The sequence below is a fragment of the Temnothorax americanus genome, unplaced genomic scaffold, assembly GCF_048541705.1.
Source record: "Temnothorax americanus isolate GAGA-0224 unplaced genomic scaffold, ASM4854170v1 Scaffold1, whole genome shotgun sequence".
Lineage (NCBI taxonomy): Eukaryota > Metazoa > Arthropoda > Insecta > Hymenoptera > Formicidae > Temnothorax > Temnothorax americanus.
Window position 1 is genome coordinate 2,917,844 of NW_027509230.1, and position 17,047 is coordinate 2,934,890.

Here is a 17,047-nt window from a genome sequence, read left to right on the forward strand (position 1 = left end):
AATATAAAACTAAAAATATATGTTGTTCCCTGCAAAACATAGTTTTATTGATTTGAACTAACAACGGAGTTAATATTTCGGCATTTTAATCGACTAAAATTTTGAAAATTTTTAACATTTGCAATTACGTTGGAAATGAATTCGAATTATTTAATTTTAACATACTATACATTATGTATATTTCATCAACATGGACATAATCATCGATTTGATTAATTCGGCAAAATTCACAGAAAATTTTCTAATTATACTGCAAATAATCATTCCTAATTTAATCTCCCTTCTCACAGACCAGACAGAGATTTTTAAGAATTAGAAAAAGATGAAAAGAGTAAATTAAACCGAGATTAAAATTAATCCGCATTGTACATTGGTAGAAATGGATTCCGCAACGATGCTTGAGGCGACCCTTGAACGTAGCTACGAGCCTGAGTCGCGCGCGGCCGCGCGGAGCGCCGCCTGGCGGCCGCTCCAGGCCGCACGGTCGCGCGGAGCGCGGACGACCACGACAGTGTCGACAGTACGACAGTCCGACAGTGCATTCGAAAAATGGCCGACAGCGGGGATGGTGCGAACAGCACGTCGTCCGGGAAAGATGCGAGGGGCACGCTCGCCGATGGCCCGGTCACCGATCCAGCGTCCAGCGTGAAGGTAAATCGAGCCGGGTTCGGTCTAACCTAAAATCTCGGGCCGCCCCGCGCGCCCCGGGCGACGTTCGCGCCAATCTGACAGCTGTATACGACACGACTGTCGTATTTGCCGCCGTTCTCACGACGGAGTCGATCGGCGAGCGAGGCCAGAACGCGACGGCACCGCCCGCACCGTGTGTCGCTCTGCCTGCGGAAATGAAAAGTTTCGACGTTCGTCACTTTCTCACCCTCTTATTTTACGTTGGTCTCGTCGTACCTTTTTCTTTCGTTCTCTCTCGGTGTTTATCTCCCCCCTCTTTTCCACCCTCTCTCTCTCTCTCTCTCTCTCTCTCTCTCTCCCTCTCTCTCTCTCTCTCTGTCCCTGTCTCTGTCAGTCTCTTTTATCTCTTCACCTACGTGTTTTCTTTTGTCTCGGCCGATCCTTTGAAGTCTTGTGACCACATGTGGCTCTTACGTAATTGGACACATGGCATTAATTGACGTGTCGTTCATTGATGAATGGGCGTTGGTTAAGACCCGACTATTTGTCCACCCGGAATTATACTCGGACTCCCCGTTTACGGCCGTGATTCAATTCCCTCCGGTTTTCCTTTTTTCTCTATGTTTCTTTTTATTTATATATATGTCAACTTATATCGGGTTGAATAACTAAGAGGCACTACTTATATTTTTACCAGGGACGGAGATAAACAAAGATCCAACAAAAGCTTGCTTGATCCGCGAGAAGGACATCGAGACTGTTCAGCATTGCTCAATCTTAATGCACAAGAATAACACTCTGCGTTCTTTCCCTTTCTACACATATCTTTAGTATCTTTAACAGTTGTTCCGTTAAAGGCGCATAGCAACAAGTTGTTATTACTTTCTTTTTCCACTAATTAAAGTAACGCGGTACACAAGGGAGAGAGCGACTTTTGGAGACGTGAATGCATGCGGTTACGCATTAGTGCCCAGTAACTTGGCGTTTACGATGCTTATATTATTTTACGCATATAGAGCATTATTCACACACACATACACACAGTAGTCCGTAGATTCGGTACCAATCACTCATGCCGTGCTCGAAGCCTAGAGACACCATTTAGGCGTGGCACAATTAGCACCGCGTGAATTGTATCGAGTACAAACAAAGTAATCGAGGAATTTTAAAAGAGAATAACATACGTGAGTCGTGAAACGGCTTTTAATTGTTCGAGCTGTCTGACAGTGTTCCAGCTGATTCGATATACAAAATTGTTAAAACGGAAAAGATCTTATGAAAGTGTTTTTAGCTGATTCTCTATATATTCGTGGAACACTTTATATTCATCCTGTAATGATCAATCGCTATGCTGATCTGTGATTGAAATCGTTTTACTCGATATAAAAAGAAATTTTATGCGAGATGAATGGAAATGAAATGCGAAAGAATTGAGTGTTGCCGTAAAATTTCTATACTTGCGCACAAGTGTGAAACCTTTGGGAGCTTTGTACCAAACTACGGACTGTATTGCGGACACTTTGATGCATTTGAATGATGAAATGGTGGTTGTTGTGATTTCAGAGCCTAGAGGCATCAAATAATGCCTTTCACGGCGCGAGAACAAAATTAGTAAGTAAGAGTAATATATGTGTATAAAAGACAAAGTAAACCTGTACTTCCCACCCACCCCGCCGCCTCCCTCTCAAAATGCCGTGGAATGATCCTCGCTGTTTTCTCACAGGGCTGCCTTAACTTTTTCTGCCATAATAAATGTCGTGTGTGCTGATCAGATTTACCATTCTCGCTTATCGATTAGATAACACAGACTAATGGGACGATTATGCGTAAATTATCAAATGTAATTGGAGGTCTTTGCATCTACTTTGTCGTGATTTTTTACGCATTGAGATAGAAAAAGAGAGCAGCCCGACTTGAGTTGAAATTTCATCGCGCTATGGCGTGAGGGCATAAATATTTTTTTTTTTCGAGACAGATAAATGTAATCGTCTGTATTGATCTGTGTACATTCGGCGCAACAAACTAGCTTCGTGCCGCACTCTTTCAGTTTCTTTCAGTAATTTTTCTCTCAGTGCATTTTCGCAGCCCCGTAGAAACACAAAGAGACTCGTCCGTGGCCCCGTCGAACTGATCTGTACCTTTCGATTTCTAGGACTCCAAGTCCGGAGCGCTGAAGAAGTCCAGCCGCTACCGGAGCCGCTCCTTGTCAGCCAGCAGCACCGACAGTTACAGTTCTGGTACGAACGAGCCTACGATTATCACGCACGTAACAAAGTACTGTACAGCGGTAGATCTCTGTGTGTTTAACTTGTTGAGAGAAGAAGCATATAGTTTATACTTCTGTATTAATATCATATTGCCATCCTCTAACACCATCATTTATACTTTTGTCGCAAGTTACTATAGTTAAAAACGTTTTAAAGCGTTACATGTGTATCGCTCGTATTTTTTCATTGTCATGATTGTTTAAAGTTAACGATTGTCCCAATTAACACCGACTTAACAATTGCATTAGCCACTTCGTTAGGATAACCTGCATCCGCACCCTCGATGTGGTACTAATAATCAACATTTTTCGGCACCTGGCGCTACCTTAGCCTCTTATACAGGAAGCTCGTCCGACGAGGATGACGTCTCGCCGCGCGAGAAAATCCAGAAGACGGAGAAGGGCTTCACGGACTTCTGCGTACGTAACATCAATCAGCAGGCCTTCGGTCGCAGGGAGATCGAGATCGCCGAGCAGGAGATGCCGGGAATCATGGCGTTGCGGAAACGCGCGGCGGACGACAAGGTATACCTTTCGCATCACTTTTCTCTCCGACAACGTCAGAGAGAAGTTGCAACGTTAACGCCCGGATACCTTTTTTTAAGAGGAATAAAAATTCAGTTTTTAGATAAATTCTCGTTCGATTGCGAGTGAAAGAGAAAAAAAAATCTGACTAATATCTTTGCATAGCCGTTGAAAAACGCCAAGATTGTGGGATGCACTCATATCAACGCGCAGACCGCCGTTCTGATTGAGACGCTGGTGGAACTGGGCGCGCAAGTGCGATGGGCGGCGTGCAACATTTATTCCACGCAGAACGAGGTAGCCGCGGCGTTGGCGTACGCCGGGTACCCGGTGTTCGCGTGGCGTGGCGAAACCGAGGAGGATTTCTGGTGGTGCATCGATAAATGCGTGGCGGCCGAGAATTGGCAGCCTAATATGATACTGGACGACGGCGGTGACGCCACCCACCTGATGCTCAAGAAATACAACGCCATGTTCAAAATGATTCAAGGTTCCGCTTCAGTAGTAATAAACAGAAATGGACATTCTCTCAGTAACAAATAATTCTTCTAACGTCTGATTTACGAACGAGTAAAATAGTAGAGACATGTCCTTCCAGGAATTGTCGAGGAGAGCGTGACAGGTGTACATAGATTATATCAGTTGTCGAAGGCGGGAAAATTGTCTGTCCCCGCGATGAACGTGAATGACAGTGTAACTAAAACGAAATTCGACAATCTCTATAGCTGCCGCGAGAGCATCATTGATAGGTGAGTTACGCAGAGAGGATCTTGAATTATTCCGAATGCGACGTTCGCGAGTTTTCGGCACTTATCGAATTTATCGTTTGCAGTTTGAAAAGGTCCACCGACATCATGTTCGGAGGCAAGCAGGTTGTAATATGCGGTTACGGAGAGGTCGGGAAGGGATGCTGTCAAGCTCTCAAGGGCCTAGGTTGCATCGTGTACATCACCGAGATCGATCCCATATGCGCGTTGCAGGCCAGGTAAGGCGTGTTCGCACGCGCGTTTTAATTTCCGCAGCCAGATCGCCCGCCGAGCCAGATAGAAATCCTATACATATTTGTTGTCGCATTACAGCATGGACGGCTTCAGAGTGATGAAGCTCAATGAAGTTATTCGAAATGTAGACATTGTTATTACAGCGACGGGCAATAAAAATGTGGTCACGCGCGAGCATATGGACAAGATGAAGAACGGATGCGTCGTGTGCAACATGGGCCACAGCAACACGGAGATAGACGTCGTATGTCCCACTTTATCTTCTTTACCGCCGCGCGGCGTCTAATTACGTGACGGGCAGTAATAGCGATCCGATTTTCGATCCGATTGATTTGACATATGACTCGCGCGGGGGAGAAGATCGAGGATTAAATCCTCTTAAATATTGTTCTTAACAGAACAGTTTACGTACGCCCGATTTGACTTGGGAGAAAGTGAGGTCGCAAGTGGACCACGTTATTTGGCCGGACGGTAAGCGCATCGTTTTGCTGGCGGAGGGTCGGTTGGTGAACCTGTCGTGCTCGAGTATTCCATCCTTCGTGGTGTCGATTACTGCCGCTACGCAAGCGTTAGCCCTCATCGAGCTGTTTAACGCGCCACCCGGACGATATAAGAGCGACGTTTACTTGCTGCCGAAGAAGATGGGTAGGTATATGGATACTAAAATTGATGCGGCAGTTTCTTCACGTCGTATCCGTTAAGTGAAAAACGAAGATTTTATTGTCTCGCGAGGATCTTTTATTTATTGACGTAATTATTTTAAAATAATTATGACTTTGGTTTCAGTATTATTCTCTTCTTTATTTAGAAAGGTTTTTTAGGGTATTTAAATCGATAATTTAGTGAAACGATCAATTTCTTTTACATCAGACTAATACTTGATTTTTTTTACTTTTTACCTCTAGTTTGTTTCTATTGACATGTCGGATATATCGTATTAAAATGATAAGGATCAAGTCGTAATGTCGATTTGCAGATGAATATGTCGCGTCGCTGCATTTACCCACTTTCGACGCGCATCTGACGGAACTGACGGATGAACAGGCAAAGTATATGGGCCTGAATAAGGCGGGTCCGTTCAAGCCTAATTACTATCGGTTAGTACCAAGCCTCGGATTCTGGCACGAGTGCGACTGATCGATCGTGTGTGTGTGTTTGTTTACCTTGTGTTACCCACCTACCTGTGGATCTGTTTCAGCTACTAAAAACCATTGGACGAGTAATGTGGCATTGACTAGCACGTGCGACACTCACTCAGCATTACACACCTTCACGAGTATTAAAAAAAAAAAAGAAAAACCAGCCACCCTTCCTTGACTTTGTGCCGAAGTTGGCTTTCTTTTTTCCCCCCACTGACGTCTCTTCCATAAAATCGATAAGAGATTTTTATTTATGGTTCAACCTTCGTAGAAAGATCCGCGCGACGTAATTCCGCTATGTTATCGCTAATCATCCGCAAGGAATGCGTTAATAATGTCATGGTGAACACGCTGATTTAGCAGTTAGTCAATAATCGTTATTAGAAACCACTACCAGGGCTACGCAAACTGCATTCGAGAAAACATAAGTTATTTTGCATAACATATCACAGATGTCTTTTTTTTCTTTGACACATGTGCCTCTGTCTGGTCCTGGAACTTACATAACCGAATTTACATCCAATTAACTCTTGTAACAGTTTCCTTCTCGAGAATGCGCGAGTGTAGAACCTGCATTTGTCAAGTTAAACACAGAGAAAGGGAGAGGGTAGAAAAGAGAAACTCTCTCTCTGAAAGGTTGCCAGACTGTGCACGCCAGTAAACCCGCACACGAAAAAAGCCGGTTGAATACTATTGTAGATATAAACGAGTCATGTATAGTGTTTGCAAACCGAAATGGTAATTGAAATTGTATCTGTCCATTGGTTACTACCTGCAGTAAGTTATAGCTTTATAGTTTGATAAATGATACAAACGTTTTAATATATAGTATTGAAAGGAACTTGTATACGTACGTTATTTGTATAATTGATTTGCGCACGATGTAAAAGAAAGCATTGAAAGAAAACAAGAACGTAACTGTTTGGTCAGCTCAGTGTTCAATTTCCTCCTGGATGAAAATGTTTCCACAGTTGTAATTTTGCACTCTTAAATTTTTCTTTTAACGTTCTGCGTGCGCATTACGCGTCAATATTCGCACACGTATACAGGTTTTTGACGATTTCTTAGCGCGTGCAGATGATGCGCGTTAGTCAACGATATTGTTGTGTCCTTATAGTAACGACAATTGTGCATCATCCGCGACTTATTTATACACCAGCCAGTTTTCCGCGAAACGCGGGAATTTGCCCGCGTTACGCAAACGACTATAATGCAAAACTCGTGTACATAATTATTTAAGGTGGGAGGACCGATACGTGAAATAAGGCAATACGCTTTTATTGTGGATTACAGCCTGTTAATCTCTGGTTATTATTGTTACCCTCGTGCGCGGCACGAGGAACGATTTGCGTATCCATATGTTTAGGAAAAAAAATAAACGCCTATATTTAGAGAATTGATTATGCAGATTGTTCTTTCTTGGAACCACCCTCACCTCTCGATACCGATTGCGTATCGCTAAACCGCTTCGCGTCGATCCGCCGTATTAAATTATCAACAATATTGTTAACCGAAGGCGCACACATATAGATGTACATTAAATTTTATATTCCTTGCGAAAGAGGATTCGTCTCGACTCGTCGCAGTCCTTCGAAAATCCTCGAAACGGATAAGAGCGAGACTCGACTTAGAGATAGACCGGTATCGATAGAAATGTGATCGAAATCGTTATGAAAATTCTTGCGAACGGATGTTTAACGCATACAGAGGTCACGCGTGATCTGAACGATAAGTGCATTCCGTAGCGAGACGCGGAAACAAATCGAGAAACGGAGTCGCGCGGTCCAAGCGAACGGCGTGAGCGACAGAATAAGTTTAGGACAGGGAAAATCAATAACGATAATAGTTCCTATAGTATCGAGGCCAGAGCCTTCGTTAAATAAATGTGTAGTATATAGGTATATAGCCAGAATGCAGAATGTTCGAGCGATGATTGAATGACGTACTCCGCTTTGGCGGAGAACCGATGCGGAACGGGAAACATTGTTTGGTCTCCATTGCTTTGAAAGGTCTCGTTAGCGTATATCTGTGGAACGTGAACCACCGCTATTCATTTCGAGGAAAGAGTGTAATATTATATATATGTATATAAAATGATATTTATATTGGTCATGATTGATATAGATATTAATTATATATGATTGTTATATATAATTATATCATAACAATTTATAATTATATATATTCATTATTAAAATATATATTATATAATTATATATATAGATATATATATTATGTATATATCATCTTGTATCGAATCGCGCCTTCAGGTATCTGTATTTATGTAAATTTTTCTTCGAGATAATTAGGCAAAAGTTCAAGCAAACATAAGGAGACGGAATAGTCTATCGATACAAAGATTGTCGAACTTGAGAAAATATATATCCAGACAAAAGGCAATACGAGCCAATAAACCCCGATCTTGCGTCCTCGTAAAACAAACGGAGACAATGCTTGACTAGCTCGCATAACTGGTCTCCCTAAGTCAAGGAGAGCAACGTCGGCCGCGTTCTGATTCCAACAAAATGATCACGCGTAATACGTGACGATGATATGTATCGGTCATTAGACTAATTAGATCAGGGCAATTGATACATCCTGCAGAGCAGTTTATACTGTTATTAGATCAATAAGCGCGGAATGAATGAATTTGCAAGTATAATCGAGGATTAGATCAAATATGCAGACGCGAGCTAATCTTAGCATATCCGCATCACTTATCGAACGGCAAGCCTGGAACCAAATGTGAATGCATTGTCATCCGCGCAATTGTATGCAAGTGAATATACGTAACGGCGCTCCTTCATAATTTCGCAAGGAAATATCAAGATCAAATATCGATATAGACACGCATAAGAGAGCGGAATGTGCATCGCGATGTCGAGTCCCGGCGTTCTGTAAAGTATCCCAACGTCCTGTGAGAACCACATGATAAATAAAGGATGCGACGAGTTAACCGTACGAATTTCCTCGAACTCTTTCCTCTTCAGAGAGACGCGTCGCTGCTTTTGATCCGTCTAAGGACGTCATCTTCTCGCGTGAGGAGATACGCAAATACGGGAGGAAATGCATACATCACGACGCAGCTCGATATAAATGTTATATATATTTCAGCTTAATGATTACAAACTAATGGCTTTTCTCTCCGACTTACATCGGCAACGTCGTTGTTAGTTACAGAAAAAAAAAAAGATTCTTCCTTCCACGCGTCCACGGCGCGATCCACGTGTGAGTATTGAGAAAAGTAAAAGGCAAAAACGGCTTTGGGAAGCTCTCTTCTCTCTCTGGATGACGAAATGGCAAGGCTCGACGGCATGGCATTTACGCAATGGCATTATAATAGTAATAATAGTACGGCGTATTTATACAAATGCGGCAGAGGCGAGAGATTTGCGCGCACATAAATAATAAAACCAGGAAAGAGAGAGAGAGAGAGAGAGAGAAAAAAGCATTAAAAATATATTTTACAATGTTCTGTACAAAATCTTCCTTCGGAGTAATAAAAATTCAATCGACGTACATAATCAACAGTGCTATTAATCGGTGAAATATAGTACGTGTATCGGTTGTGTAGGGCCTATGCGTTTTAAACGGTACAACGGATTGCACTTGCACAGTAATGCACGTGAAGATAACATTTAACAATGACGCTGGCAAATTACGCCAGCGACTCGATAAACTAACTCGATAACAAACCATGTCACTCTAAAACAGAATACTATGTAAAGAGAAATCCGTTAAAAAGTCGTGTATATATATCACGTCGCTGTGTAAGCAGTAATTCCTGCGTTTCGCAATTGACGGTGTGATTGCAGGTGTACGTACGTTATGTGTGTGTGTGCGGGCGGAATTAAATTTAAAAAAGAACCATGATCTTGTAATATATATACACAAATTAATCAAATTTCGTTAAGTCATTGCACTACAAGTAACTTCTCTCGTTACAAACCTAAAACTTCATCACCATTCATCTGCAGGCTCGCGTAAAACAAGAATAAATTCCGTGGATCGTCAATTTAAAAAAAAAAAAAGAAGAGAAAAGCAAACGGTCAACATTTACTGCCTCAACGAGCGCGCTTGTAACAATTTTGTCGTGTAATTATGTCATGATCGTTGTATAGACTAATTAATCTACATAGCTTTCCCTTCTCCTCTTCTTTTTTCTTCGTTTACCCGGTGAAATAGTAAATGTTAAACATCCTAAAGGCTACGCACTATTCAACTAAATTATACGGTCATTCGATTACATAAAAAAAAAGAAAAACAAAAAAATACCTAAACATAACTCATATATATGATCTCGATTTTGTCAACTTATTATTAGCAAGTTTAACGACACAGACACGACATAAATGTTCTAAATTATATATAAAACCGATGATAGTCTTTATGCGACGCTTAAATCCATTCGCTAAAATCTCGTTCTATATGTTACATTTGGTATTCCGCGACAGAATACGTTTCTCTCATTTATAAACTCGTAACAAAAATAGATAATAATAGATATATGTATATGTATAAGTGTATATATATCTATTTATATGCCTATACGTATTTGTGTAATACATCTATATGCGTTTATGTTTATGTACAATGATAGATATGTGAAACCTAACAAAGTAGATAGTAATGCTCGGCCGTGTTAAACTAATGTACAAAGCTTCTTGTCGCACAAAATATTTCATTATCTCGACGTGAGCAAGATTTAATCGACGTGCGTATTTTCGTGCTTAGGCATATTTCCTTCATTTATCACTATATAAAACGTACTGTCATTTCGTTAAAAAATCTTCTTAGGCGTTTCCTTGTCTGACAATCTTAAATGGTATACGGCATACTAAAGTACGCGAATTATGTACGTGTTTTCAGGATACATAAACGTATCGTACGTATATTAACACGCAGATATTTCGTGTAGGATAGGTTCATACGGATCTCGAGTACAAAATTAGATCGACTCGTTTTAATTGCACTTTCTGAAGTTTGCTTCTCTTTTTTCCTCACTCGAACAAAATTGATATATAAATTTCGCTACTAATTTACGGTAATAAATTTATGGTAATATCTGACAAAAGCACCATATGTAAATGTATAAATTTAGACATATACACGATTTTTACTTTCGTATAAAATATGATTATTGATGAAATTAAGGCGGTCAAAATTTTATAAAAACAATTTTTCAATTAAAGTTAAAAAATTTTTTTTTTATATAATCGCCTTTTTTATAGGATGACTTTTTAAAGGTTACTTTGAGGTCGATTTAATCTTTTTAAATCGAAACCCGTATATTTTTTGACAGAATCAGATCCTCCGCATTAAGTCCAATAATTTCGATCCAAGACATTTTTTTACATAATAAATACTTTAGAAGATACTTATGAAAGATCATTGTAAATCCTTAAAACTATGTTGATCGGAGTAACTCGCTCTTGGCGTTGTCTATAACCAACGACGTTGATTCCGTGTGTGTTGTGTGTATTATAGGCACAGATTAAGATCCTATTCTATTTTTAACTTTATAAACTTTTTAGCTTTAACCCCCCCCCTTTGTTTTTGTGTGTCTGCGTGTGCATGCATGCCACAGACATAGATTAGGACCCTGTGGTTCGTCATTTCCACAGTATTTTACGACTCCAAACCCTCTATCTGTATGTATATGTGTATTATATAATATGTGTATTATAAAATAAATATATGAAAATTTCTCAATTAACTTCTTATGTACACTTGGAATTTACAAGTGTCGCTAAGAGAACACATTCAGAAATATTTCTACAAGCATTAGCTAGTCTTATGCGTAGCGTTAACCATATATTTCGTCAATTTTAATCAATTTTAAACTTCACAAGATATATATATATACACAACCCTGGCATCACGACATCACGTCTATATCGTTAATCCTAAGTAACTCCAAGAGCGAGATTATTCTAATCAACATAATCCAAAGGATTTGTAATAATTTTCCACAAATATCCTTTAAAGTATTTATCAGATCCAAAAGTGTCTCGAGTCAAAATTACTGGACTTAAAACAGCATCCGTGTCTGTAAAAAAGTACAAAAGTTTTCATTTAAAGAGATCAAATTGATCTCGAAATAGCCCTCAAAAGGATACTTCATGAAAAAGCAACAGCACCAAATTTTTCTTTTTAAACTCCGCAGCTTTTTTATAGAAGATATCCTTTTGCAGAATTTATATATATGAATGTATGTATAAATATATAGTTATTTCATTTTGAACGGGAAAACTAGAAGTGCAGTTAAAACAAACAGATCTACGCGCCGTGCGTTTGCATAACATCGTGATGAAATGCCTCTTATGTTTACGCAAACTTAATTATAGAGACTAAATAGCACTTCTTTAATATCTGATAAAATTACGCCGTTATGCATTGTAATAACAATAAACGTACGAGTAGGTACATAAGCTCGTTTTCGATCTGAGAGCTTCGCGAATATTCAATCGCGCAAGCCGGTAAGTATCATTTCACAAGTACAAAGTTCATTCTCTTTCTTTCTTTCTAATATTTCGCCGTTGCGACCGGCAACGCACTTTTTCCCTTTCCTCTCGTTTGAACTTGCAAAATATAACCGCGTTCTAAAAAGATCCAGGCCTTTCTTTCCGTAGCAATATATTACAATTTTTCTTAAGTAGCTTATTTTTATCGATGTAACTTCAGTGATCGCTGAATTATTTATCCGTTAATTAAACTACAATTGCTTACTTAATTTTTATCCCTTATTAAAATTTGTAGTTCAAAACTACACAATTAGTCCTTTACAATCATACTTTGTATCAATAGGCCGTCTTCGATAAAGTTCCTTTTTCAAGTTGTTTGTTTTTCTAAGAACAAACATTTTTGCGCTCGGCAGAAATATTAATAAAAACGTTATCATAAAAAAATTCAATAAATCAAAAGAAGTGTCCTATCTACATCAATTAGAAGTTCAATCGGTTTTTTTTGTTTAGTAGTACAAGATCTATAAGGAAAAAAAACGAACGGTTTCCCGACACGTAAATTTTTTTTGCTTATCATTAAATTTTGTACACAATCGCTAATTTCGTATCCAATGAAACTCGCGACAAAGTATAAAAGAAAGGCCTGTAGGAAGAAGGCGGTGTGTCTGACTAGTTTAAAGTATGTGCATATTATGCATACATATATTCTTACTGCTGCGATAGCGTGAGAGTGCTCTGCGAGGCCAATTGTCGCTTGCGCATTACTCACACAACTAGCTATACATTCTGTGCGCGTGGTACTTCAATTGTCTTCTGACCTGCACGGCAATTAAAGCGCACGATCTGGGATAATTGTAGTGCACGGGCGCCTCCGCGCGTTTCCTTCTAGCCGAGCAATCTACTCCGTTAAAAAAAAAGGTGGTGTTAAAAGGCGAAAGAAGCGCTTTTTCTCCAATTACTTCTAAAATCGACGATATAAATGGGCGCGACACAACGTTACAATCTTATACGATGATATTAACAAGCCTGACGTTAATTGACACAGTATCAATTTCTCATCCTCAAGACTTCAAAACTGTTTGCTGTCTCGCAAACTGCTTGGCGACGCCCATGGTGCGCTCATCATGATGTTTTTTTTATCTCATCTTACTTTATTATCCCTGACCCTGTCCTCGTGTGCGATTACACCGTCTATTGTATTGTGGCGCTATTATAAAAGAGGCTCGTTACGTTGCTGCGTACAATTTTATTCATGATCGATTTGTGATAATAAAATATCGAAACTACGTGAACGAATGACAAATTGTATTGCACGATTTAACTTACGCGTATTCAGCTTTTGTGACTGAAAAATGATAGTTTCTATAAGCTCGCGGTACAATCACTATTAAAAAAATATAGAAAATCTATGCAAGTCTTGAGTCTTGTCGTTGTCTGTAATTGTCTTAACTGTTGCAGCAATTTCGAGCACGTCAGTTTCATCTTTCTTTGAGCAATCCTGTTGCGCTGCGGTGAACGGAAATGTTTTCGCTCGGAATTTTCGTTAGCATCAAGATAGCATCGATAGATCGTTCAAAAGAATATCTGTATCCACTTGTTGCTTTCAGCACGATGTAAACGCAATAGCGTTGGAGAATCGTCATTCCGAAACAACGTTAATCCTTAATTAATCGCTGTGCCACGTGAATTAAAGAGAAGATTATAAATTTGTGACATACTCTATTTCTTTGTCTTTCTTTTCCTATTACTTGGTGTTATACCAGAATAGCGTCATTTTAGTCTTCAATTAATTTCTAATTTAGCGATATGGAGTAAAAAATGTGAAGTCTCAGAGCCTACACAACTAATTATGTTGCATCAGCTGAACCAAATGATTAATTAGGGATTAAACAAGGATATTTCTGTGTCATCAATAAAGAAATCTAGAAAACTGTAGTCCTAAAAAAGTTTGCTTATCCTCGCAAAAATGGCAAAAAGATTTTCTCACGATTAAACGAGAATTTAGCGAAAAAATTGTGCTGTTAAAATACGCCTAACTAAAAACCAGCTATAGACGATCTATAATCTTGTCAGAACAGAAATCTGGATTTCTATGCATAATTTCTCTGTGCCGCATGTATCTATGCTTGTCCATATTTTTTTTTATTTTTTTTATCTTTTTCTTAATACGTGTACTGTGATTCTTCAATCTTTTTGTATTACGCGATACATAAAATTGTAACACTATCTTAAATTTTGACGGATCCAGGAGTATAGGGGAGGAAAATTGTATAACAAGGTGGTGTATAACATTTGAAAAATTTTATCTGTGTGTGTGTGTTAACTCTGTCTACGATACTCTGTATATATCGCAGGAAAAAATTGTAGATTATATATAATTTTACTCCACAATTCAGAAAAATTTTTTTAATTGCGCTCACGCTTAATCGCATTACGATAATTGAGAGACACTGTCTCTTAAAAATTCTAAGAAAAACAGCTATCTTTTTTACAAAAATTTCATATACCGCCCTTTCATATGTCATGCATATATTTACTCTTTCATAAGAGAAAGAGATATTTTCCCGGAATTTCGTAACAATTGTAACAAAAAGTATCGCGCGCGATTATAAATTATTAAAAAAAAATCATTAATTTGTGAAGTGAACGCGCAAATTAAAAGCGCGAATTTTCTAAAATATTAGATTTCTCTTGAGGGGAAGGGCTCTATTCCTTTCGTAGATTGCGCCTAATCCTGAATTATAGATCGTCTGAAGTGGACTTAATTTAATTATTTTTCGACAGCAATAGGCTGTCCGTCAATCTGGCCATATATACATATACATATATATGCCCGTATATATATATATACATATATATATATATTTTTTTTGTATAATCTATTTACTTATTTTAACTTATGGAGTAATATCGCGTCGACATCACGCATATAATATAAAAACAAATAACGCAGTACTGGTATATACTTTGGTGAACGAGAACACCAATCTGACGTTCTCGTTGTTCGAACGTATCGTGCCGCGTGCATATGCACATCGCGCCGGATATGCAAGCATAATCAAACAAGAAGACGCCAGCTGGAAACTAGAAAACGCTTCCTTAAGAAATTTCCTTAAAGACTCTACGAGTCGCGCTTCTTGCGCATTCCATTATCTTTTGTACGGATGTTTTGTGCATAAAACTTTTTGTTAGCAATAGCTATTTAAAGAAGCGTCTTCAAACGTGAGACTCCTCGAGGAGCTCTTTTACCAATAAATGAATTTCCAATAATTCATTTAATCCCCAAGCCAGTGACCTTCTTTTTAGCTTAGACCCAGTCTTATTTTCGAAGCAAGTATGAAACGTTCCAGGAGGGAAGTCTCTTTAAATCTCTTCGTATTTCAATAACTCGGACTTCATTCTGAGGTTGAAAAAGGTCGTTGCTCAGCTCAGTCGATTCGCGCGAGTGCCACAATCTTACATTAAAACATCATCAGTTTCTCACGTGCACCGCCATCTTATATACCGCAATCTTACAGTGTAGCACTTACTTCGTCCGTCTACGCAAGTGGCAATAATCACCGTCGCGAAAAAGAGGAGAAAAACGAGACGAGAGCGTATCTCTCTCCTCACCTCACTGAACTGTACTTGGCACAACCGTCACCTCTGCGTACTGCTCGTCCGATTGACTCATCGTCGTCTGCGGCAGTGACGATGGCATCTTCTCAAGTCGCACGTAAGACGGTCCTGCCGAGGGAGGTGATAAATCCGCGAGGGTGATATAACTAGAGTTCAACTGTTTCCCCTCTACCGTTGCATCCGTTGTCGACCAGGACGCAGCGAGATCCACCGCGTTGTCCTTATTGCCGCTCTCGTCGATGCCCTCCGTCACGTCCGCGAGCGTCTCCATTTTCTCTTGCTGCTCCTGCGGCTGTGTCTCGTGCGCGGAACTCGCAAGATTGTACGAGGTATCGCTCGTCGTGGAACTGTGCGGGTCGTAGAGCGTTCTCTGCGGCAAAGATTCTGGATCCGCCTTCATAGCCGGCATCGTCATTCCCTCGGGCATTATCGATGCTAAGATATACTTCGGACTCGCCGAAGTCAAGGTGGTATTGGTGGGGAAGGCCGGCGGGAATGACATGTATTCTTTCTTGCATAAATTCTGGTTATCTTTAATATTAAAGGTGCCGCACATCAGATTGCTGTTTCTGGCTTGTATATGCTTAGGTATACAGGAAGGCAATTCGGGTATCTCGTCTATCAGACCTGCTTGAACGTACGGCGTCGCCATTGTCATCTTGTCGGGATTAATGTGAGATGCCAGTATATCTATCTTCTTCAGATCGATGATCGGCCGCATCTTGTCTAGTTCATCGATGGTCAGCTTCTGTTTCTCCTTCTCGAAATCATCTTCAAATTTGATCGATATTAAAGCATCGCCGCTATCGTCGCCGCTGTCATTGTTGCTGTCGCTGCTGTTGTTGTCGCCGTGACTACCGTCATTGGTGTCATTACCGTCCTTGCTGCTGTCGCCGTCGCCACTGTTGCCGCCAGCGGTGTTCTTTCGCGGAATGAGGCTCGGGTTGCTCAATAGCGCCTCAGAAGAGGACGGCATGCTGATGTAGTTTGTGCTGGACCAGACGTGTTGCGATGGCGAGTAGCTCTTCAACATTGCACTGTTCGTCAAATTAGGCGTGGACCGCGCTAATGATACAGTCTCCTCGGAAGTCGCCTCACCGGAATTGCCAACTTTGACATACTCCCAGGGCGTGACCTCTGATAATAATGAAGCCGGTATTCGTGTGGTGCTTCTCTGTCGCAGATGGGTCATTTCGCGGACAGGCTGACTCTTCACTTTGTCAGATGGTGTATGCACCGCATCGACCTCGGTGCCGCTGTCACTGCAAACTTGAGATTCCGCCGTAAGCGAAGAGGTAACGGATTCTTGACCGCTCGAACAGCCACTCGAATCGGCGGACGGCTGCCGTATGTGTAGTTCATTGTTCTTCTCAAGCAGCTTCTGTACGAAATAAAATAGAAATT

At 40.2% G+C, this 17,047-nt stretch overlaps 2 protein-coding genes across 9 annotated transcripts in view; one reads left to right on the top strand and one right to left on the bottom strand.

Moving 5' to 3' along the window:
* The first annotated feature begins 363 nt into the window (after positions 1 to 363).
* On the top strand, positions 364 to 6,961 carry LOC143894342 (adenosylhomocysteinase-like 1). 5 transcript variants are annotated; one of them, XM_077400520.1, is made up of 11 exons: positions 364 to 651; positions 2,194 to 2,241; positions 2,783 to 2,867; positions 3,228 to 3,421; positions 3,587 to 3,911; positions 4,020 to 4,170; positions 4,254 to 4,406; positions 4,501 to 4,666; positions 4,821 to 5,067; positions 5,399 to 5,519; positions 5,621 to 6,961. In XM_077400520.1, the coding sequence occupies exons 1-11, from the start codon at positions 550 to 552 to the stop codon at positions 5,625 to 5,627; spliced, it is 1,599 nt and encodes a 532-aa protein (XP_077256646.1). In that variant the 5' UTR covers positions 364 to 549; the 3' UTR covers positions 5,628 to 6,961. The 5 variants fall into 5 exon arrangements, with proteins under 5 accessions (XP_077256646.1, XP_077256652.1, XP_077256662.1 ...); XM_077400526.1 differs by having other exon boundaries at positions 378 to 651; positions 3,240 to 3,421; XM_077400548.1 differs by lacking the exon at positions 364 to 651 and adding an exon at positions 675 to 860.
* Positions 6,962 to 8,648: 1,687 nt separating this feature from the next.
* Positions 8,649 to 17,047, bottom strand: part of Dome (cytokine receptor domeless) — a 28,058-nt gene continuing 19,659 nt past the window's right edge. For all 4 annotated transcript variants that reach the window (XM_077399946.1, XM_077399931.1, XM_077399940.1 and 1 more), the window contains exon 13: positions 8,649 to 17,024. In XM_077399946.1, coding sequence (XP_077256072.1) covers positions 15,639 to 17,024 — 1,386 coding nt within the window. In that variant the 3' untranslated portion in view covers positions 8,649 to 15,638. The remainder of the gene's footprint in view (positions 17,025 to 17,047) is intronic.

Bases quoted from the DNA above. Each gene is read 5' to 3' on its own strand.
- LOC143894342 (XM_077400520.1), top strand. From the start codon at position 550: ATGGCCGACAGCGGGGATGGTGCGAACAGCACGTCGTCCGGGAAAGAT. The intron at 652-2,193 runs GTAAATCGAGCC...TTGTGATTTCAG, and splicing joins ATCCAGCGTCCAGCGTGAAG to AGCCTAGAGGCATCAAATAA. The intron at 2,242-2,782 runs GTAAGTAAGAGT...TTCGATTTCTAG, and splicing joins ACGGCGCGAGAACAAAATTA to GACTCCAAGTCCGGAGCGCT.